At 27.2% G+C, this 24,148-nt stretch overlaps 1 protein-coding gene across 5 annotated transcripts in view; it reads left to right on the forward strand.

Annotated features, from left to right (window-relative positions):
* LOC126742054 (calcitonin gene-related peptide type 1 receptor) overlaps positions 1-24,148 on the forward strand; it is a 106,824-nt gene that overhangs the window by 48,146 nt on the left and 34,530 nt on the right. For all 5 annotated transcript variants that reach the window (XM_050448577.1, XM_050448580.1, XM_050448579.1 and 2 more), the window contains exons 4-6: positions 408-514; positions 1,883-1,974; positions 16,710-16,836. In XM_050448577.1, coding sequence (XP_050304534.1) covers positions 408-514; positions 1,883-1,974; positions 16,710-16,836 — 326 coding nt within the window. The remainder of the gene's footprint in view (positions 1-407; positions 515-1,882; positions 1,975-16,709; positions 16,837-24,148) is intronic.

Consider the following 24,148-nt stretch of genomic DNA (forward strand, 5'->3'; position numbering starts at 1 on the left):
TAGATAGTAAATTATATGTATAGCCTTCTAGTTACGTTCTACTTTGCTTATAAGACTAATAATTAATATACACCAATACATAATTTAATTGAAAACTATATGCACTTTGTTAAGCTTTAGTCTATATTAGAACCGTTATTTGACAATTTTTGATTTTTATAAATACATAATTGAATCACCTCTATTAGTGGCCTAAAATATTTTTAAAATATTCACATAATATTATTAAGCGTTCGTCATTTACTTTTCAAATTCGAATTTACTATTTTAAAATTATTATCACTTGTATATCAAAAAAATAATGAAGTAAGGACCGCCTTGGTAAAAACCATGTTTTTAATTTTTCAAATATTTTTAGTGTTTTTCTGACAATATTTTTTTTTCCATATTTTATTTATTGCTTGCAGATAATGTTTTTTATAAATGCGAACCCCATGGCAGCTGGTACTTCCACGAAGAATACAACAAGACTTGGGTGAACTATACGACTTGCGTCAACACGGAAGATTTATGGGTAAGAGTCTCAAAAAACTTAAATCTATTTATCAACTTAAAAACTGAGATTTAATAAAAATAAATAGAACAAAGCTTATATTTCTTGTTTTATCACGAGTACATCTACTTGAAGTGCAATATTGTCAGAAAGGATTATTTTATACGTAAATTCCAAAACAGATCAAAATACCCACATATTTCTAAAAATGAAAACATATTTTCGGCTAAATGAGCTTTTTATGGCTACATTTTATATGCATAGTTATCTCAATATTAAGGGTATAATAAGACGTTATGAGCATAATAAAATGCCTTAGATACTAAATTTATCGAAGCAGATCGGAGTTCATAAAATTCGAAGTCATAATTGAATTTAAGTCGTTCAACTCTCGAATAGTATGAGATCTAACTTTAATTATAGATTTGTTTTATATAAGAAAGTAAATTAGACACGCAGATTTTAATTTCGTTACAAATTATTATTTAACTTAAAAGAATACGTCTTGAAGAATCCAAGCAGAAAAGTTAAATTAAGAGGTCCACATAATTTTTAATTAAGCATGAGCCCTTTTCACATTAAAAAACTTTATTGTTCATAAAATATTTATTTTCTTAGGAGTAGACGATGCATTTAAGGAATAAAAAGCTTTTGGAAACTGAAAGTTGAACGTCCAATTTTAAGCTCTTTTAAAGAACGATTTTAGTATTAAAAGCCTTATTAAAAAGTTTTTATTGAACATTTTATTATTGGATGATTTATGTTGAAAGGAAAAGAAATTTGGAGTTTTATTGCGTTAAACAATAGTATTAGTATTTCTATAAAATTTCATGTTTTAATGCATAATTTAATTGAGTATTATGATCCTTTGTTTGGATTAAGTCAATATTAGTTCTTAAAGGAAAGTCAGTTAGCTTTTTTTTAACTATAACACAATTAATTTTAATTATAGGGAATATTTTAATTGCAGACAATACTCCTTCGTTTAGATAAAATCCATAAAACTTTTTATAGGAATATTATTTGGCTTTTTTAATTAGTAAGTTAATAAATTTATTGTCTCAATGCATAATCTAATTGAATATTGTTCCAATAATTAAATTTTATTTCTGAGAATGGTTAAAAAACCCAGAAAACATTTTTTTCTCGATGTATTTTGGTGTTGAAAAATGTTGAGACTTACATTTAAAATATTTTTTTTTTTGCGTTAAAATCACTCAAAGAACTATTCCAAAAAAATACAACTCCTTGGAATGGTTCTGGCTGCAATTTTGGAATCCCATCCCAATTTTTTGATAATTGAAAACATGTTAAAAATTTAAACAAATATATTTTTCGAATTATACATCTAAAGCTGTCTTTTATTATATATAAATTTTTATTTTGCAGTTTAGAAAAGTCATCGTTAGTATACACTGCGTGGGATACTCCATATCGTTCATTGCTCTTCTAACATCGTTGGCTCTTCTGTTCTATTTTAAGTAAGTACCTGTATTTATATCTTTCTTTAAATTTACATAATAATATGGGTTTACTTAGCAATATATATAAAAGAAAACAAAAATTTTTCTAATAGAGTTAATTAAATTGAATTAAAATGGGTGTACTTTCCACCATGTACTTTGGTGTGCTAAATAATTAAATTTATGTCAAAAAAGGCGATAATTCTTTAGTTTTAAAAATAAAGCATTAAATAAAAAACTAATACAATATTTTAAGCGGCACAAATAATTTTTTATTTAAATTCGGTTCGTTAATTTTTCCCTCGGAGGTTTAGAAAATCCGGGGGAAATTAACAGGCGTCGGCATACAATTTTCTTGAGTAAAAAAGGAAATTTCCCTAAAAGAAGCGGCGAGGCGGCGTATCTTTAATAATTTTAATGAATAGTATTAGGTTTAGGGAAAAAAGATGATAAAGGGAGGTTTTGGCGGCGAACGTAACCGTTTTTATTCTAGATAAGCACAGAAAAAATTTATTTTTTTAAGGTTAGTAAAGAGATTAGGTTTCTTATAGTGTTCTTTTTTTAATTTTATTAAAAACTTTATTTATTAAATCGTGCTTAATTAGGGGCAATTTTTGTGGAAATGTTTATTCTTAATATAAAATGTGCTATTGTGAAAATTAGACTTAACCAAATTATTTATTTCAAATAAAAACAAATATATTTCTGATAATATGAAAAATTTTAAAGTAAACGGGAATAGTGCTCAATGATTCATGGGATTTATTTGATTTTCGAATATAAAAACTGAGAAAATTTGATTTTTAATAATGTTTCTGTTGATTCTATCTCGATAATGAAAAATCATGATCTTTTAATAATAGAATAAATATGACATCTAAAAAATCTAATTTTTTTTTACTTTTTTGTCGCTGGTATATTTCATTTCTATTTTGTAATAATGTAATTAAAGTTTAAATAGAGCAATTTTTTTAAAGATCAGATCAGCAACTGAAAACTGCTACTCTGCAATTTTTTTAAAGATCAGATCAGCAACTGAAAACTACTACTCTAATCTATATCTGCTATCTAGAATTTGTTTTTGGGCTATTTTTTACTTTAACTAAAATTTGTAAAAAATATTCTTTTTAATGTAATTTTTTTGTTCAACGAGAATCTTTTTATTGACTTGGCAGTTATTGTAGTTTTTACATATACTGGATTTTTTGAAAAATTAGGCTTTGTTACTAAAAACTTATGCTATATCCTTAAAATCTGTTCTTGGATTAATTTATACCTGAAATAAAATTTGCAAATTATATTCTTTTTATTATTATGCTTTTAATTACATGAGAATAATTTTATCGGATTTTTAATTATTGGAGTTTAAATGAAGTTGTCTAATAAAAAATCATACCTTTGAACACCACTATCATTTTTCTAAAATTTGTTTTTGAATTGACTTACATGCTAAATGAAATTTATAAAAAATATCATTCGGAAGATCATAAAAGGCATCATTCTGGGTTATCATCATTGCAAAATAGGCAATACATTGAATTATCTTAGCTGTTCCTCTTCTGATATAATTTTGACAGTAATACAGATTTTTATTTACTGCTTTTATTTTTCGCGTAATTTAGCTCTATGGACAAAACCTATAATTTTATTATGGTATTAAGTCACTACTTAGGTTTTTTTTAGTTTAATCCTTATGAAAAAAGTTTTTGTTTTTCACGTCCAGGCTTATCAAATCACTAAGTGTATAAATAATTTATTATACATATATAATTAAATATATTTCACGACCCAATAAATTAGCTGCTATTATTGGATCGTCACCAACGTATAGTAGAAGAAAAACGATAACTCCTTAAATGGAACCAATCAAAGCAATTGGTTTCCGACAATTTAGGGACGAATTTTTAACATCTGTTTGCAACACTTACAGTGGGCATCATAATAGTGGTAATATGGGCCGTAGTGAAAATCCAGAAGTACCAAACTAAAAAAGCGTAGTAACTTGGCAGTATTTAAATGCTGGACTTTTGCAGACATAAACGTCAAATAAACTGAACAAAATTTGAAACCTTTAGAAATCAGAGTATTTAGGAGAGAATGGTAAATAAAAGAAAAAAGAAAAAATTTGTTGTTGGAATGGGCAACAATGGTAGAGCTATCAAAAGAGCTTCTGAATTAGACCTACTACTTCTATATAGCCAGATTTATACACATCAGTAAAGGTAACAATCAAACAAGATGGTATGAAAAATGCACGGAAGAGGACTGGTTGTGTCTAAGTTTTTTAGAACAACTAGTGGTAATAGATTTTACACAGGTAAAACGTGTTTGTTTAAATTAAATAAATCATATTTAACTTGATCTAAGAAAAAGTACAATTAGAGAAAGTTAAATAATTTTTACGATAAATTTTTCATCAAACTTACTTTTATCTGATAACGCGTTAAAAAAATCTTCTGTTACCATGCATAACTTAATTGGACACGACATGCCTTTCTTTATAGAAAGCATGAAATAACATGTTTTTTTAGATGGAATATATTAAGACAAATATTAACTGAAGCAGGCAATATATTCTCTTTTCCTTTTCAAAAATGTTTGCAACAAATTCAAAATAAAATACGCCAAATAAATGACTTTTTAAAATATTACTTTGTCCTACAAGCACATTTTTAGTATTATTTTAAACATGTCATCCAGAATAACGCGTAAAAAAAGACACATAATGCATTTTTTCTCTTCGAAAACTATATCGACACTCCCTGTCGTCAATCTACGAAACTTGAGAAGAAACAATCACGACTGACAATCTTGCCAAGTAAAATAGGCCATACGATATCTCTGTTCCTTTTTTTCTTTGTTGTCTTAAAGCAGACGTAAAAAAGATACGACAAATTGAGACGAAATAGGATTGTTTTTTTTCTGGTGATTTTACCACGTAAGAAACAAGCAGAATTAAGAGTTAAATTTACAAACTTGGTGTAAGAAAAAATCTACTCCATTAGGAAATTAAATTAACATATTTCTAATATCCTAGGTAAGGTGGATGTTTATAAAAAAAACCATTATTTCCTTTTCCTAAGTGCAATGGCTAAATTGACTTTTGGCACGAAGGTTAATTTTTAATAGAAAGCCCTTTCATGTTATTTTACTTTTCAATTTACTTTATACTTCAATCAGATGAGTATGAATTTAAGGTTTTTCTATATAAAACTTGCACTTAAGGTAAATTAAATTAATTTTAAAGAAATGTATTTAATAGAACTAGTACAAAAAAAAACATAATAAAAGTAAGGAACCTTAGTTTTATTAATTAATATACAATGAAAATATTACAGGATCTATCAAGGAACTAGGAAACTTAATCAAGATACTTTCCTAGAGACATAAAATGACTCCTTGAATAAGTAAAAGCCTATGCTCTCCATAAACCCTAAAGAGATTAAACCCCAAATATATAATTTCACTTAATGTTTTCCACGCTTCATCTCACAGCATTTAATACCAGCCTCATTTCAAGCAAAACTGTATAGTTAATGCTTACATGTTAAGGCTCTATTACAGACATTGTTTCATCTCTGGGTTACTGTTACATAAGTAATTCATCAAGTGCTTTTAACGTTGTTTTAAAATTAAACTTAATCCCACTAAGATAGCTCCATTTAATTCCGCGTCTTCAAATATACTCTTGTATAAGAAAACTTTCGAGGAAAATTCATCGAACTTCTAAGTCTTTTTACCTAAGGTGTCGCAGGGGAAAAATGTCAAGAGACTCCCGTATAGTCAGGAACTAGTAATTGGATTTTCACTTTGGGTATATGTAGACAGGGCGGCTTTAAAATAATCTTGAGATACTCGTTTTCCTTATATTGGATTTATCAAATTTGGATAATTGACGTGCTTGATAGGAAAATGGAAAAGGATTATAAAAAAATAGGGCTTTTTGTTATGTACGGGAGTAAAAGAGATTTAATCAATTTTATAGACTACAAACCGTAAGAAAAATAAAAGAGAAAGTTAATTTGTTATATGTTAAGTAAAATCTGAATGGTTGTGATGAATTCATAATGAGTTACTTATTTTATTTGGTATTATGTCACTTGTAGGAAAAATTAAATTATTAATTACTATCTCACAAGCTCAAAAATTGAAAAGAAGAAGAAAATAGACTTGAATATGATATAACACATAAAATATAAGTTTTTTGTTGATCTTCATTTTGACTTGTTTTCGCAACTCAGTTAGCTCTCCACCCTATTTAAAGGACTCTCAAACACAAAATCATCCCCACTATAAGGATTCAAGTGTAATTTTAATTTTAAATTTAAATCTAAAAACGTGCTTAAATTTAATGCCAGTTATGTTTACATAACAATATTCAGATTGATCGGAAACATGAATTCTCAAGCAAGATAGTAACTTAAAGAAGATAGAAAATAAAGAAAATAATAACTTGTTACATGTTGTTACTAAAATTGTGTCAATTTATGTGTTTATTATAAAACAATAAAGTACAACTTCATCAATAGTATCTAGGCTAATATATCAGCGTATATTCGAGGGTATATGTACACCTAATTGTATCAAAGGAATAAATTATAAAAGTAGGAATTTTCTAAGAAAATCAGATGCTTAGTACCCCTGGCTATCCACTATTTCGTAGCGATCGCTTGTCAAGAGATGGAGGGTTGTGTGGTTAATTGGCGAGTGATTTCATTATTTTTTAATAATCTTACTGACTTATTGTTGGCTAGCTATTATGTATAGGCCTTGTTCTTACACCTATAAATAACTGGGTATCATTGATAGATTGCTAACAACACTGTTTTTTTTGTACGACATTGTCATTATATTGTGTAATATAAATGTAAATTTTTTGACTGTAGTGTTCATTTCAATTTTACAAATGTATAATTTGTACCGGATAATTAATGAGCCAACTCAAGTGACTCAGAGTGAGTAAGCTTGATTGACGTCATTTATATGGATCGTGGTTTGAAGTTGATTTAATCGAGTTACAGACCATAGGCTTGTGTACTCTTATTTAAATGTGACACTTGAACAATTTAAACTTACTCTTTTTTAATTATAGTTATTTCCGTAACTTCAATAGGGTGCTGTTTGATTATTAACTTTAACTTAATATTAGGACAGGGATCTATTAATGAGACCTTTGATAAGCTTAATCTCAAACTGATTTGGTTTTTTGAATAATTTTTTTCTTTAAGAACAATTAGATTTCATAGACAGTGTAAACCTTATATAACTGATACTATAAAATTGAAAAAAAAGGCTTTAAATAATATAAGAGCATTTTCGCCCAGGCAGATAAAAATCATTACCGAAATCTTAAGCATTTTCTTATGCAATACAAGAGAAAAAAAAAATTATGACTTTTAAGTTGAACAAAGTTCCAAATAATTTGAAGAAAATTTATATAAAATTCAACTATCGAAGTATTCATTGCAACTAATAAAGAATGTTACTGCTATAAGTGATCACTTTGCCAACATAGGTAATATGGCTATTCTTCGATTTTTAACCTTTGTTTGTAAATGGGGAAATATCCAGTCATATTGACAACCGCACTAGTGAGACCTTGTGTCAAAGCAGCAAGGATTACCTCATTTAATGGGCTATAGCACTTACAAACCTATAATTTTACCTATGTTTGGCTAGAGCTATTGGTAGCGGACATGATCAAAGACATTGTTGCCCCTAAACACATATTGCTTACAATATAGTCAGGTTTCATGGTTTGTTTTGGTATATCAACAACAGCAAGATTACCATTACTTCAGGAACATGGATGCCTCACTTATCTCCTCTCTTAGACTATACCAAGATATTTAATTTTATCAATCATGAGATGCTCTTGGCTAAGCTTCATTAGTTTAGGTTCTCTGATCATGCCTGTAGGTGTTTTTCGGTATATCTTAGGTTTAGGAAGCAGATTATAGAAGTGAATGGACTACAATAGAATTATCGGTTGCTTCTTCAAGGAGTTTCATAGGTTTCAATCTTGATCCACTTTTTTTGCTATATACACCTCAGATCTTCCATCACAGGTTTGCTCTAACTCGAATTATTCTGATGACACTCAACTTGGTCATCTGGATATGGCTTATTGCTCAATGTAAGGAAGAGTGTTTACTTGATGGTTGGATCTCCATTAAAGCCAAGTTTAACCTTTAACACGTTCGTTGCTCAAGACGCACATGTGGCGCCCTAGCAATTCTTACTCGAGTGCTTCCGACGCACATATGGCGGCCTCATGCTGTCTGTAATATACCTACCTGCCAATCGACGAGCACTGCAGTAATGCTTATGATTTCGTAAGAGCACGTTCTTATGGGTTTTATTTTAAAGTTGTGCTACAAGTTTTTGTTTAATTTTATGTTTGAACGGCGCCGAAACGGCGTGCGTGCATTAGCATATTTATCAAGTTCGAGTGATGAGGAGCCATTTCCAGACTCAGGCAGCAACTGGAGTGATTCATCTGGAATATCTGACGAATGTCTAGATGCAATGTCTACTGTCTCGCAAAGCGACATGGAGCTATTGGATGATGTGGGTAATGTGGAAAATAAATAATTAGTATAGACAGAATATCCCCCAAATCTTAGGCAAATTACATTTACTGGTAAGCAAGAATTAAAGGTACCGTTACCTGGTGAAGGTAAACCTGTTGATTTTTTTTTACTCCTGGCTGACGACGAGTTCTTTGAAATATTAGTACGACAAACTAAGATTTACGCAGAATACGTGCTACTTAACGAACCCTCGGGACCCAAGTCTAGAATTAGTCGATGGAAATCTGTAGATAAAGAAGAAATGACTTTATTTATGAATTAAATGAATTCTTTAGTTACCTAGATTGCAAGATTACTGGCGTTCCAGTCGTTTTCTCAATTTGCCTATCAGGAAATATATGAGTAGAGACTGATATTTAATTATTTTGCGATGCTTACACTTTGTTGAAAATTCCCCAGATTTAAAAAGTGACAGGTTATTCAAAATTCGGCCTTTAGTTAACTTTTTTAACAATAAAATGTATTCGGTTTATTTTCCGGGCAAGAACCTTTCAATAGATGAATCGATGCTTTTGTGGCGCGGGCGCCTTTCGTTTCAGCAGTACATAAAAAATAAAAAACATAAGTACGTAATTAAATATTATTTGGTGACCCAGTTAAGTGGCATTGTTTTAAATATGCAAATATATACTGGTGTACTTGATGATTTGGGCGGTAGAGGGCATGCCGCTAATGTCGTCCTTTATCTTATGAGGAATTACTGGGATAAGGGGCACAGTCTATACATGGATAATTATTACAATTCTGTGGCTCTTGCGAGACAATTGTTGGAAAAAAATATGTACTGCACGGGTACTTTGCGGGTGGGAAGAAAAGAAACCGCAAAAGATGTAAGTAAGGCAAAACTAAAGCCTGGCGAATCCATTCATCGTTATGGAGGAAATGTGTATGTAGGTAAATGGAAGGACAAACGAGAGGTACTGTATATTAGTACGGAGCATGAAAATACATTGGAAGAAGTTTTGTCTAGATTCGGCACTAATAAATTTAAACCAGCTTGCAATCGTGCAATACAACAATTATGTGTCGGGTATAGATTTACAAGATCAAATGCAGTCCTATTACACCAGCCATCGTAAAACCATACGATGGTATAAAAAAGTAGGAATTCATATTATGGAGACTATGTTGTACAATTCCTATATGTTATACAACAAATATTCTAGACCAAAGATGTCGTTTCTAGTATACCGTGAATCAATAGTTGAAGCAATGGTACCAGAAATCCAAGCCAAAGAGAAGCCAGGTCAATCTAAAGAAAACCAAGGGTTTCAGCACGGTCCATCTAAACTAGAAAAGGGCCCAGGAGATAGAAGACTGCGAAAAAAATGCATTTTTTATCTATGAAACTAGATAAAATATTTTTTGTTAATACTTAGTTCCTTTTTTTATTAAGTGTTGCACCAATTTAGTTTCCAAATATATTTTCTAATATTCTAGTTGAAAAAAAACTTTTTCTATTTCGTTATGTTCATGAACTAAATTTTTTGCATAGAGATAATGTTTTTTGTTTTTTGAATATATGTTACTATTTATTTTCTGTTATAGCAAAGATAATACTACTATTACACTACTATTACATGTAGTAGTATTATCTTTGGTTATAGGTTTTAAGTTAGAGTTTATTGTTGTTGATTTTGTCACAAGAGATTTGATAAATGGTCCCTAGTGACGCCATGTAGGCGTCGTTGAGCACTAAGTGATTAAAATCTTGGCCGAGTGCTCAAGCCGCCACATGTGCGTCGTGATTTTTCTTTACAAAAAAAATAGAAAAAAAACCACATAAAAAAGAATTATATTGAACTAATAATACGTAAAAACATGAATATTCAAAAACGAAAGTTTTTCCTGTCTCAGCACCACCGGTGCTTATTAAAAAATCGATGAGCAGGGAACGTATTAAAGTTTGATCACATCACTCCTATATATATAACACATAAAATCCTAAAATATAAGTTTTTTGTTGATCTTCATTTTGACTTATTTTTGCAGTTCAGTTACCTCTCCATACTATTTAAAGAATTCTCAAACAAAAATCATCTCCACTACAAGGACTCAAGTGTAATTTTAATTTTAAATTTAAATCCGAAAAAGTGCTTAAATTTAATGTCAGTTATGTTTACACAACAATATTCAGATTGATCGGAGACATGAATTCACAAGCAAGCAATCCTCTTAAGACAAAACCTTTTAGCGCGAGAATGTATTGTTTCTTATGTTACCGTGAAAACAATAGAAGCTACATTATGGAAACACCAGCATTATTTACATGAATTATGTAAATTAGGTATACAGTAAAATGTGCAAGCTGCATTAAAGTGTGCACAACAATTTTATTTATACTTCGTAATAATTTAATTTAAAAAACATCCGTTTTCTTGTACAAACATTCCATATTTTTCACCTAGGCACTTTTTTTCAATTTTTCACTCGAGTTGCCTTTAAGCTCTCTAATACTTTAATCCCGACATACCGGCGTCCAGACTTTAAGAGGCGAGACACGAAAAAGTCACTTTCCAGTGCGAGATTTACGTTCAGAAATTTCCATTTTCAACGTATATACGGTCGAACTGCTGGACACACTGCTAGTAAACTATTTGAATAGAAAACAAAAAAGAACGTGAAAGACTTCCAGTTTCAATCAGGCGCGTTTTAAATTAAAAAAAAAGAAAAACTTGGGAACCCGGCGATGCGGAAAAGGATTTATGTGCTTTTTGTATGGGTTTTGCCTTTTATGCATTCTACTCCCATTAATTTTGCAAAAGCACACGAATGTTAAGAGTCTTAGAAATAAGATGAAAGTCGCGCGAAGTTTCAATGCATCATTAAAATGTATGAACTATGTTTGCAAAATATAACACAGTTTCGTAAATTTTTATGGTGCAACCTCTGACTCTGAAGTGGAATATTTGATTTTAAGTAAATTTACATTTTTTACTCATTAAAAAAAACAGAATGCCCATGGGCATAAAAATTGACATGTCGTGTACATTTAAATTATGCATAAGTTACACATGGTATTACAATGCCTTTGCCTTATATGCATGTAAAATGTCAATAAAAAAAGACAAGATACATAAATAATAACAGTTTCCATATTCTCGACCACAGCAAAATATCCTGTTACTTATTTAGGATGTATTCTAGAACAGTCTCTATTTCTCTAATTTTTTGTGTGAGAAGAAAGTCACGTTCTAAAATTAAATCCTTTGCAAAAGAGTGAAAAGCTCCACTGTCGGTAATAAATTACTTTATAATGGCGGGGTTAAAGTGGCTTTGTATAAAGTGCATTTAAAAGTGTAACAGTGCAAATGGGGGCCTTGCAAGGGTAAAATTTATAGTTAAAAAGTGTATTTTTTTTACAATTAGTGTTTTCTTCTTTTTTTTTTTTAAATTAGAATGTGCAAATATTTAGATTAAGCTGTTTTGCATTTAAAGTCCCTCGTTACTTCTTGTCTTTTATTTGTCTATGCTTGTTTAACTTTAGATTAAAAATAAATATAATAATTTTTTTTTCTATTAAAAACAATTTTTTTTAAATTTTATTATAACTAAATTATTCCAAAAAGCTTTATACTTAGAAGAATTTTCTATTTATATTTATATTGAATTTTTTAATTTTGCAGTAATTACAAAAAATTTACATATAGATAAACTCTCGAAAGTACTGATGCTAAAAGAGATAAGTCATCTTAATATTTTATTCTTTGACTACAACTTTTAAACAAGTGCCCACAATTATTAAACAACCTTTAATATATCATGACTTATAAAAAGTCAATATTTCTAGTAACATTATCCACCAAACTAAATAGAATTATTTAGGCCACATTCTTTCTAATAGAAATATAAAATAAAAGGAGTTTATGTAATTAGGCTTTTTTCCAATTTTCCAAAAAATCTATTTTAAAATCGACACATATTATATTAATCTAGAGAGTATGGTAGATATCCGTTTTAGTAAATCACTGGATGCATTTCAATGGATTTTTCGGAGATTTTTTTGTATCAAATAAAGTGGCAGATTTAATGAAATTCCCATTAAATTTTTTTTAATATAACATTCAAGAGTATTTTTTGTCATTTCCAAATGAAAAGTTGCAAAATTGCATAGCGAATCCAATTAATCGGCCGTTAAAAAGCGACGATCGTCATCAAACTTGTGCCCGAACATCATGTCCAAAGGGCCACGCATTACATGAAAGCACTAAAAATCTGGAAACAATAAAGTGTACGTGACACATGGCGATGTTGATTAGCCGGATTTTAGTTATTAAAGCTTTTAAAACTGCCGAATTTTATGTCCTTTTTATGCTGATTTAATAGGAAAAAAAGCTTAACACATTAAATATAAATGTCACTCAAAAGAAAGAAACGTCGTTGGAAATGAAGGCACTTTAATTATATAATTTAATTAAACTAACCGGAAATAGCATTAGTGCGCTCGTGAGCCACAAACCATAGAGAATGTAGCTGTACGCCTCCGGGCATAAAATGCATATTTATGTGCCTATTTACGAAAATGAGTCTTCCGTTAGCTTTCCCTAGCAAGATTTATGAAATCGGTTAAATTTTTGCATAAAGTATCTTTTGTGAAAATAAAATTTTTATTGTAACTACTGTTTTACACGTATATTAAACCGTTACATTGGTATAAATATGGGTATGATCCATTATCATAATTTTTCTGCTACATTTTGCCATTGCATTGGCTAATTTTGAATTATTTTTTTAAACAATGATATCTGCATAAAATTCATATAAGGCGGGATCAAAGATATAATTAAACTCATATTTTTTATTTAATAAGTGACTATGTTATTAATACTAATTTTATAAGTGACTATTCACTTCAATCCGTTGGTGTGATCTACCCTTAATAAAACCGAAATTATATGACCCACTTTAGTTGATCATTGATTTGAGATGCGAGAAATTTAATTTATTCCCAATCAGGATTCCGTTGTAACCCACAATAGAAATAATAAGCTTTAACAAGAATACTTGTAAGATTATACAACTTTGATTGGTTCGATATTAGAGATTTTAATGCATAAATTATTTCTGCTTCAAACGCCTATAATAAGTAAGATTGAAGATTAATCTAATTAGAACAATAAAATATTTTAAAAATAAAAACGGCCAAAATGAAATTGAAAGCTCAATTTTAAAAAAAACTCGAATTTTTTCCCCTTGTTATATACTTCATAAACCTGAAAAATCATAAACACGTATTTAAAGTACGAATTCCTGGAATAAAGTAAAAAACTATGTCATATCTCTAAAATACATAAGCAAATTACTGGAAAATAAAGAAAAAATATATAAAATGCCTAAATTATATAAAAATAAATTTGGAGGCCTGAAATAAAATTCAAAATTAGTTCCAATGCCTGGAAGACTGCAAAAAGCATGAAAAATCATTAAAAAATTTTTAAAACACCTAGAAGATAAGAAAGGAGTTTCTACAGTCAAATAAAAAAACATTTTGTTGAATATATGAAAAAATACTACAAATCTAAAAATATAAAGCGAAATTAAAAGGAAATTATTTGTTAATATAATAAAATAGAAATAGTTTTAATGCCTGAAAGACATTCAAGAAAAAAAGTTATTATTATTATTATTATCTATTACCTCTTTAAGCTTTTCTATTAGACAACTATTCTAAAATTCTAGATAATTAAAGGAAAAACATTTTAAATAACCTAAGGGTAAAGAACATGACCTAAATTGTTTGAAAAAAAAATACATTAATTTGCAGAAATTATGTTTGGTTGAATTAAAGGCTAATTACGTAAACTTCCTAAAACTCAAGAAGGAGGAGGCTGGGGCAAATCTAGTCAGTGATTACATTTACCCCAGTCTCAGTGATTACACCTACCCCATATGCGTATTTCGGTGGGGTAAATGTAATCGCTGGCATACATTTTTTGTTAAGTATCGAAAATCAAATTTGATAGCAGAATCAACATCCTTGTCGAAAATTACCTAAGGGAGCAAAATATTACAACTAAATACTAATATTAGCAGTAGTAATAGGGAATTAAAATTCCTAAAAGGCACTCACAAAATTATTATAAATATCAAAGTACAAAAAAAATAAAGGGAAATTTTTAAAACTGGAACTAAAAGGTTAATAAAAAGTAATATGGGTATAAAAAAAGGTCATATTTTCGAATTTCGAAGAAAATATGTTCCAAAACGTTATAAAAAAATGATAGGGCTTGATTACATTTACCCCACTTCACCCTATTTAAAAAATAATTATTTTTTCTTTAGTTGTTTCGATATTTGTTTGTTCATTCAACTTATCAAAACCTTTATTTTTCTTATACCATACTAAATTTTTAACTTTTTTAGTTTTGCCATATTTTTTTATTTTCCTTCTTGATCTTTAAATTACCAAGGATTTTTTTAAACAGAGAAAGAAGGAATAAAAGAGACAGGAAAGAAATGCCTCAACGTAAAAAACTATTACATACACATTATTTTTAGTTTACTTAGGGTCCTACTTAACATTTGTTAATTTTCCTTATTTATTCTTGTACTGGTTCATCTTCTTATATATTTTTTTCACTATTATTTTTAATTTTTTTTTTAATTTTAATTTTCTGTTTTTTTTTTAAATTATATTTCTTTTTCCCTTTTCCTAACGATGTCGTTTCTTGTGTGCATTTTTGTGACGCCAGTGTTGTATTTTCTATTTTATTTAGATTTATTTTTATTAAATTTTTATAAAAATTAAGAAAGTGATTGAAAAACAGTAATACTTAAAACAGTTTATTCATAGTTAGAAAAGACAATATTTATTTAAATTTTAATTTCTGTTATTTAATTAATAAGCTTTTATTGAAGAAAAAATACCATAACTTTATAATAAGAGTTACACTATTATTTAATATACATAATAAATATTATATATTAAATATTAAATTCATATTTTGCATGAAGTTCTTAAATTGATTTTTAAAATATATATATTCTATTTTTCCAGATGGACCTATTTTCAGATGGTAATTATCTAATATTTTAATCTTAATTACAACATTTTTCCTTTGATTAGTTAATAAATTAAAATTGAAATTAAAAAAGAATATTTATATTTTCAGATTAATATTGATTATTTAAAATTAAGAACTTAGTTTATTAAACATTTTAATAGAACAATAGTTTAAAAATATTTAAGAAATTAGATACAGTTTAAAAACTGTATCGTTTATTCTTAATTAATTTGGTTTTGAAATTTCTAGTCTATATATTATTTAAAAGTCATCTATTGTAATATAATATATAAAAAAAAATAAAAAAATACAACTGAGGAAAACTTAAATTTATATTTGAGTAAGAGTTATTAAGAAATTAAATATTTTAATATTTAAAAAAAAAATATATTCTTATAGTAAGTTCTAAAGTAGTTAAAAGGTAAATAAAAATGGAACATTTTGAAATATTTTATTTATATTTATAATTTATTTATTTAATATATACAATTAAAAATACTACTAGAAATATATGTTATAGTGTAAAAATAAATAATTTTGATTGACAATTTAACAGCTCAAAAAAAAATCAACATAGTACGAAAACATTGAATTTTAATGTTTATTAAGAAATGATGATATTTTGTCTCCTTTTAAAATAAAAAAATATTAAAATTAAAAATATTATTAAAATATTTGATATTTAAAAATTATCAAATTAGTTTAATAGGAATTTAAAATTTTAATTAAGAACCTGATTCAAAAATATTTATTTAAACTTATTTCATATATATTTTTTACCCTTTAAAGCAAAATATTCGTAAATTTCTAGTTAAATTTTAGTATAAGCAGAGCGGAGCAGCTTCAGAATCAAAGGATAATAATTAAAATGCAAACAAAAGAAAATGAAAAAAATATGCTAAATTAACTGAAATATTTAAAAAAAAGACACACCCTCCTTTTGTGATCTTCTATTTCTCTAGTATGTAAAACGCATAAAACCTCCTTCGAGGAAAAAAACGCTATAAGCACATAATCAGCATTTCATCCGACCTAAACGACCCGAAATCTAACCAATAAAGGGTGAATCACAGATAAGCCTAGGGGTCCACAAATAAAACAGCAAAAAAAAACTCTTCATGATCCTTTTTCACAGCTTTATTTGTTTTTATTTCAGATCGCTGCGATGTGCTCGTATACTCATCCACATGAATTTATTCACCTCTTTTGCCATTAACAACTTTTTATGGGTCATATGGTATTACGTTGTATTTGATAATACCGCCATACTTGTTAACAACGAGGTAAGTAGCCAATTATGTACGAGCGATCTTATAGGATTATTACCCTTTAGTTTTATTAGTTTTTCGAAATAACATAGACGCATGTTATTAAAGCAATTAAAATAAGAAACAAATAACTAACTTAAAATTTCGATAATGTGACTACTTTTGCTTTTTTCTTGATCTTTTTTTGTTCAATTAGAAAATAAATTTGCTTTAAAATATACGTTTTATTAATGTTTTGTTTACGTTGAGTTTACCATATCCGGTCTACAGCAAATATATAATATGTTATTGTACATTATATAAACTTGCCTCTCAAGTATGTTATGTTAAGCCAAAGCAATTATTGATAGAGCCCTTCGGTGGCGGTCGTCCAATTACGCAGTGATTACAAAATCAAATTTATGGAAATTTATCGGAAATATATAGAGTAAAATTTTAAGGTTCAGACTGAGGGATCTAAAGGAAATTGTTCGATGGAAATGTTTATTTTAGTTTAAGTGCGAGCTTTAGTCTGCATAGTACTTGATGGGTTTTCTATTACTGTATTAAAGCCAGTTTTGTATTTAATCGTTTAATTGAGGTTGTGAATATTGGGTTTAGGGCTTGTCTGCATACGAAATTAAAATGACAAGGTTTTTGTCTTTTTGGTTCTAATTTAACTAGAAATTAAAACTCACTGGACTCTGAAATGCATCAATTATTCACGAAAAATCACACGATACTCCTTAGATATAAAAATCAATAGAAACATATCTATTACTGTTATGGTATTCACCCCGTAATGTCACCCAGTTGTTTTTCTCCTGCTCTCAGTTTGTTTAAATAGAGCCATTTATAAATAAAACGTGCTTTTCTATTGAGTTTCATACCATGCAACTATAAAAGGAATTTATTTATTTCCATTCGTATATTAGTTGGTTAATTTAGAAAAAAGCTTTTAAATATTGCGCATTTAACGAATAAAATAAAATAAAAAAACGGCAATGTTTAAACAAACCAATAGAGAGTACATTTTTATTAAAATAAAGTATACGAAATATATCAAATTTTAACTGCTCCAACGGTTTTAAATTTATAGGGATAAAAAGTTCCAGAGGTGTCTCCCTAAACCTCAAAAGTTAAATGATAATGGATTAACGATAAAAATACATGCTTAGGATTCCCAATTATAACTTTTAATACTATTAGAAGTTTACAGCATTGGGAAGTTTCACGGAAAATCAATTACCCGTATTGACAATATACACAGTCGAGACATTGGGGTGGCTAATTATTGCGGTCGGAGGGTGCGTGGTATTAGTAATTGAAGTGCTTTTTTTGTTTTTTATTTTTTAATTATTTTTAGACTGGTTTATGTTTTTTTAACTAATAGGATTAAACATACCTAACCGTACATTTAGGTAAATGATTGAAGTCCTAACCTTTACGTTCTTTCTGCATTTACGATGTCCTCTTATTAAATAGAAATTATAGTGAAATAAGGGATTAAACACACCCTAAAAATATATCATTTGTCTTGAACGAAGAAGGAAAAAAAGACCATTTTCTCTACTTTACCTCTCTGAATCTCTTCTAGAGCCTTTCCCTTTTTTTTTGATAATGACACAAAGGTTAAATAATAAATCACTTTTTTAAGAAATAAATCACAGACTCTTATTTAATCCTTATAGGTTATAGGCAAGATTAATTAATTTTTTGCTGGTAGTAAATGATTAATGAATGAATATTTGTATTTGTTTTAAGGATCTAAATAAGGAAAATTTTAAGTAATCTTATCGTTATAGGCTAAGGATATCATTAGTAATCGAAAAAATTCCTTATGAATTAGCAAATATTGGGACTCAAGAATATAGATATATTAATATTGAATAAAAAATATGTAATTAGTTGAATTATAAGGTAAAAAAAATTAAACAAAAGCTTTACCAACATTTTTTTTTGTTAACTTCTGGATAAACAAACATATTAAATTTTAAATGATTTATCGATATTTAAACACAAATTAATTAATGTTTGCATAATTTAAGAGCATTTGATACGCACTTTATTAAAATATTATAACGTGGGATATTGACTTATAAAAACTTTTTTTGTTAACTATTTTTAAATAAGTAGTAAGACATAACAATTTTATATTTGCCAAAAAAAAGTTAAATGTAATGATAATTCTAGGGAATAACTAAAAAATATATTTTTTAAAAAAGTATTTTATAACAAACAAAACATATTTTTATATAATAAACTTAAATAGCTTAAGCATAATTTAAAAGAATATGATAAATATTATTTATAATAATTTATTCTAATATACACACTAATTCAGTGTGAAAATATGTCATAAGGTATCATATTCGCATACAAAATATAAGTAATTTTTGCATAAATACAAGAATATGACACACATCCTAAGATATAGCAAATAAAGACATCAAACAATAACCAGTTATTAATTAAAGAAAAATTGGTTTACAACAAAAATATATATATGATTATATATTGTAACAAATTTTAATAATTTGTGCATAATTTAAAAAGATATGACATACATTTATTTTAGGAAAAATTAAAATTTCATCTAATATACTAAAATATATATTTGTTTATAAATATATTATAAGATGGACGATTGGTATACAAAATGTATTTTAACATATAAGAGTTTATTTTAAATAAAGCATTCTAAGATTATAACTAGAGCTACAATGTAAATAGTTTAAAAAATCATGAAAAAATTGTAAAAAAAATTAGGGCATAATTAAAGAGGATACGGATCATTATAAATTAAAATTTCGCGAAAAATTTAAATATTATCTATAATTTGATAGGTATTTTAATAAAATTTTCTACTATATATATTTTTTTGATATACATCTTAATATATACCAAAATAGAAATTTGTACAAGTAGTCTATTATGAAATAAAAGAAAATTAGGTTTATACCAAAAAACATTAAATATATTTAATTATAAAAAAATTAAATTAGTTATGCATAATTTAAAAGCCTTTAGGACATATTTACTTAAAAAAATTAAAATTTTCATATAATATACTAAAATATATATTAATGTGTAAATATAGTTTATAAGATGGCAGATTGGTAAATAAAATAACAAAAATTAATCAGTGACTTGTCTAGATTTTTTAGGCACTTATTCCAGGAAATTAAATTACTTAAAAGTTACTTGTATGAATTTAAATTAAGTTATGGAAATTTTTTAATTAATTAAATTCCTATTCCAGGCCCTTGAATTAATCAATGACCATCTTCTAGGCATTTGAAGTACTTCTGTAATTGGTCACTTATTCCAGACCTTTCCATTAATTAGCCACATTTTAAGAACTTATTTACAGGTTATTTCCAGGTACCTAAAGTGCTTATTGAACTTAATATCCTGGACTAAGTATCTCATCTCACTAACTGAATACCTAAAGGGAGCCTTTAACTGACGCAAAACGGGTTTATGTGCCTGAAAGAAGGATTTCATGAGCTTGGACTAAGTGGTCTAAGTAATATCCTAATTAAGGTATAAAGGGATATTTTCAAAAATTTCTCAATTTTAAAAACACCTTTTTTAATTCATATTTAAGCAGCAAATTTTTAAAGTAGCTTAGTTGCAATAAAACAATATTTACTAAAAAAATTTTACACACTTAAAATGTAGGCATAATTAAACAGAATGTCGTATACGAAATTTTATAATTAAAATTTACATAAAAATGTAAGTAAAATTTTTTAAATACTAAAAGCAAAATTATGCGTAAAAATTTGAATAATAAAATTCACATAAATAATATTAAACTAAAAATGATTAAACGATTTTAAATAGAAAGATCTTGCTTTTTTATATCTAAGTAGATTTAGTATTAAAGTACTATAAGTTACTATATTGGTAAGTAACAACAAAAATGCAACTATTTAAAAAAAACTAGTATATTTAGAAGATTTAACATAAAAGCGTAAGGGTTAATTTAAACATATTAAAGTTCTGATATAATAATAGATTATTCATCTTACGGTCAAATTAAATAAGTTACCTTTATCGAGTAGGATACACTCAAATCAATGAATTATTTAACTAAGACCTTTTGCTAAACGCAAATCAAACCCATGATTAATAACATTAAATTAAAAGCGCCAACCTTCCTACTATAGAGTCAAATTAAATTACATGTCGATTTTCACATTTGTCGTTGAACATCCGCTCTTCGACTGCTCCTACGAATATTTGCGGTTAATCTTACTTTCAGAGAAAAATTAATTTCATTAAATACCTAAGGAAAATTAATTTTACAGCCTCAGCCACTTCAAGGCCACTTCTCGTTTCCGTATTAAGATGATCGTCGTTAATTTTATCTTAACACGAAAATGGAATTAGCCCGGTTTTAATTGTCTCCGGCTCTAATTACTCAATTAGACCCAAAAGGCAATTAAATTCTAAGATGTTTGGGATGGAATTCTTGATGTTGACCGTGGCAAAAATTTATTATACTTAGATCTTCTTTTTCGAATTAACTTCGACAATACAAGTTTTTATACTGTGCATAACTCACAGCGGCATGATTCACATTTACTATTTAAAATCTCCAAATATGTTTAATAATTTATATAATGGTGTATATTAATATTGTGTTTCAATTATTGTTTGTCTCTGTAATAATAAACATGTTTTACATGAAAAACTTATTTGTTGGTTCTTTAATTGTCAAGAGTCTGTTTACCTTTGTGTACAATAAAATTGTTATAAAGGGTGGCTGATTGACTTCAAAGGCCAGAAATTACGTTGCCAGGCCACTCAACTGTCTGAATCAAAGACCCAGACTGATTGTGTTCGTTTTATTGTTAACAGGGTTTACAATTAAAGGATGGTTTAAGTAAAGTTGTATTTCTTTTATTGTTCGGAAAAAGAAGTTAAATCATAAAGGTATCCAATTAAAGAAACAAATTGAACTTTTATATTTATTGTCTTAACCCAAAAGTAATTTAGTTAATAAACTTGAAATAATTCATTAAAGTTATCGAAAAATTTCTGGAGCATATTTAAGTATTTTTGAATAATAAAACAGTTTATGTCTTTTCAAAACATCAAATAATTAGGTAATTCTTGCATAACTTAAATGGGCATTTTTAAATTAAATCTAACTATAACCAGATTAAATTTAATCGTCTTAAGGCAACCTTTAAACATATATTTGGTCGGGGGTGAATTGTTTAATTTTAAACCCTCTCCTAACAATGCAATCCTAAAGCAATCAATTATTGATTCTAAGCCCACACCTTCGGACCCAAATCAGATCAATTGCTGTGATTTATGGCCCTTAATCGTATCCATTCACGTTTTCCGTTAGAGGTTTTTTTGGGGTTGAGTTTAGCAGATCGCCGTTCTGATATCAATTAGATTGTTGGATTTGGAGTTTGGAGTTGAGTTAAAATAATGACAAACCTAATTTTTTTTTCTATTTGTAATTTTATATATTTAAAATACATAATCTAAGGCGACACGGTACTCAGGTCTTTTTTTATAGATATGACCACCTCGTAATGTCAAAATTTTTTATTGATGTATTATTAAATTTATAAATACAATTTTGTTTTCACTTTTTGAAATTTATCAAAAAGAATGTTGAAATTAATTTTAAAAAAATTGTTTACTTAAAATTATTACTTTTTGCAGTCTTTTTTTTCTAATATTTATACATAAATTTTTATGAAAATTGCATAGTCGAAATAAATGCGACTCTCACATTTATTATTTGATAAGATAATTCAATATTATTTATGTTCTCCTTGTCTCAAATTGTAATTTTTTTAACTTCATAAACCGTAAATTGAGGCAAATTCAATGCTTGCTTTAAAAATTCCCTGCAATTGTAATTGTATTTTTTAAAAGGAAATACAGTTTTAAAAAAGCATAATTTAAATGGATGCTGTTCCCACTTGTTTTTAATTAAAATATGAAAGTGTGAGTGACCAGTAACGTCCCTCTTTTTCACATAGCATATAATAAATTAAAAGAATCACGCTTGTGTGAAATTCAAAAAGTGTTTGATATAAAAATGACTTTTTTACGTCTAAATTATTTTTCATTTAATTTTATATTATAAAATGTCTAAATAAAGAACGAAATATAAATACTTTTAAAATAGCGTTTTACCCATTTACTTTGGAATATATATACCTAAGTAAATATTATTATGCCATATTTTATTTACAAATAAATATATATAAATTTTACTTAGTTTTACTTGCATTCATTTAATTGCATAGTCTTAATAAGACCGACTTACACTTTTTTAATTTAATATGAAATTAAAAATTAGGTTTACATTTTTAAATTAGGTAAATTTTGCTTTTCTCAAATTGGCAACTTATTAGAAACTTCTAAAGAAGTAATAAATTATGGAAGATTCAAATTTTGTTTTAAAAATTCGCTGCATTTGCAATTTATTTTTTAAAAACGAAAAAAGATATAAAAAACGCATAACTTAAATGCATATGGTTTTCACTTGTTTGTAATTAAAATATGGTGAGTGACCAGATGACAAAACAATATTTTTTTAAAATTCATGAGTAGTTTTCATAAAAACAACATCAAATTTTTCACAAATAGTATATAATAAATTAAAAGAATCATGCTTGTGTGAAATTCAAAAATATTTTGATAACTTTTTAAAAGAACAATTATAAATTAGTTTCAAGGCAATCAATTGCATAATCTTAATAAATCCGACTTCTACATTTGTAATTTAATATGATATTAAAAATATATGTTTAAATTGTTTATATATTTTTTTTTAATTGTGAATTGATTAGAATTTTCCAAAAAAGAAATAAATTAAGGTAAATTTATTGTTTGCTTTAAAAACTCTCTGAAATTTCAATTTTATTTAAAAAAAGAATATATAAAAAATGCATAACTTAAATGCATATGGTTTCCACTTCTTTTTAATTAAATTGTGGTCAGTAACTAGGAATAGAACATTCATTTTTAAATTTATGAGTAGATTTTATGAAAAGCAACACCGAGTTTTCCACACATAGCATAAAATAAATTAAAAGAATCATGCTTGTGTAAAATTCGAAAACTGTTTGATATATAAATTACTAATTTGAGTATAAATCATTTGTAATTCAATTTTAAATTACAAAACGTCTAAATATAAACAAAAATTTAAGTAAATTTACGTTTAAATTGATGTTTTACATATTTACTTAGAAGTTTTTTGAGTATAGGTTTAACGTATTTTATTTAAACGAAAACTTAATTGATCCCAATATTGCCGTCATTACACTTTAAAGTAAACATTATAAAGTATACATTAAACATT

The sequence above is a fragment of the Anthonomus grandis genome, chromosome 11 (genome assembly GCF_022605725.1).
Source record: "Anthonomus grandis grandis chromosome 11, icAntGran1.3, whole genome shotgun sequence".
NCBI classification, from domain to species: domain Eukaryota; kingdom Metazoa; phylum Arthropoda; class Insecta; order Coleoptera; family Curculionidae; genus Anthonomus; species Anthonomus grandis.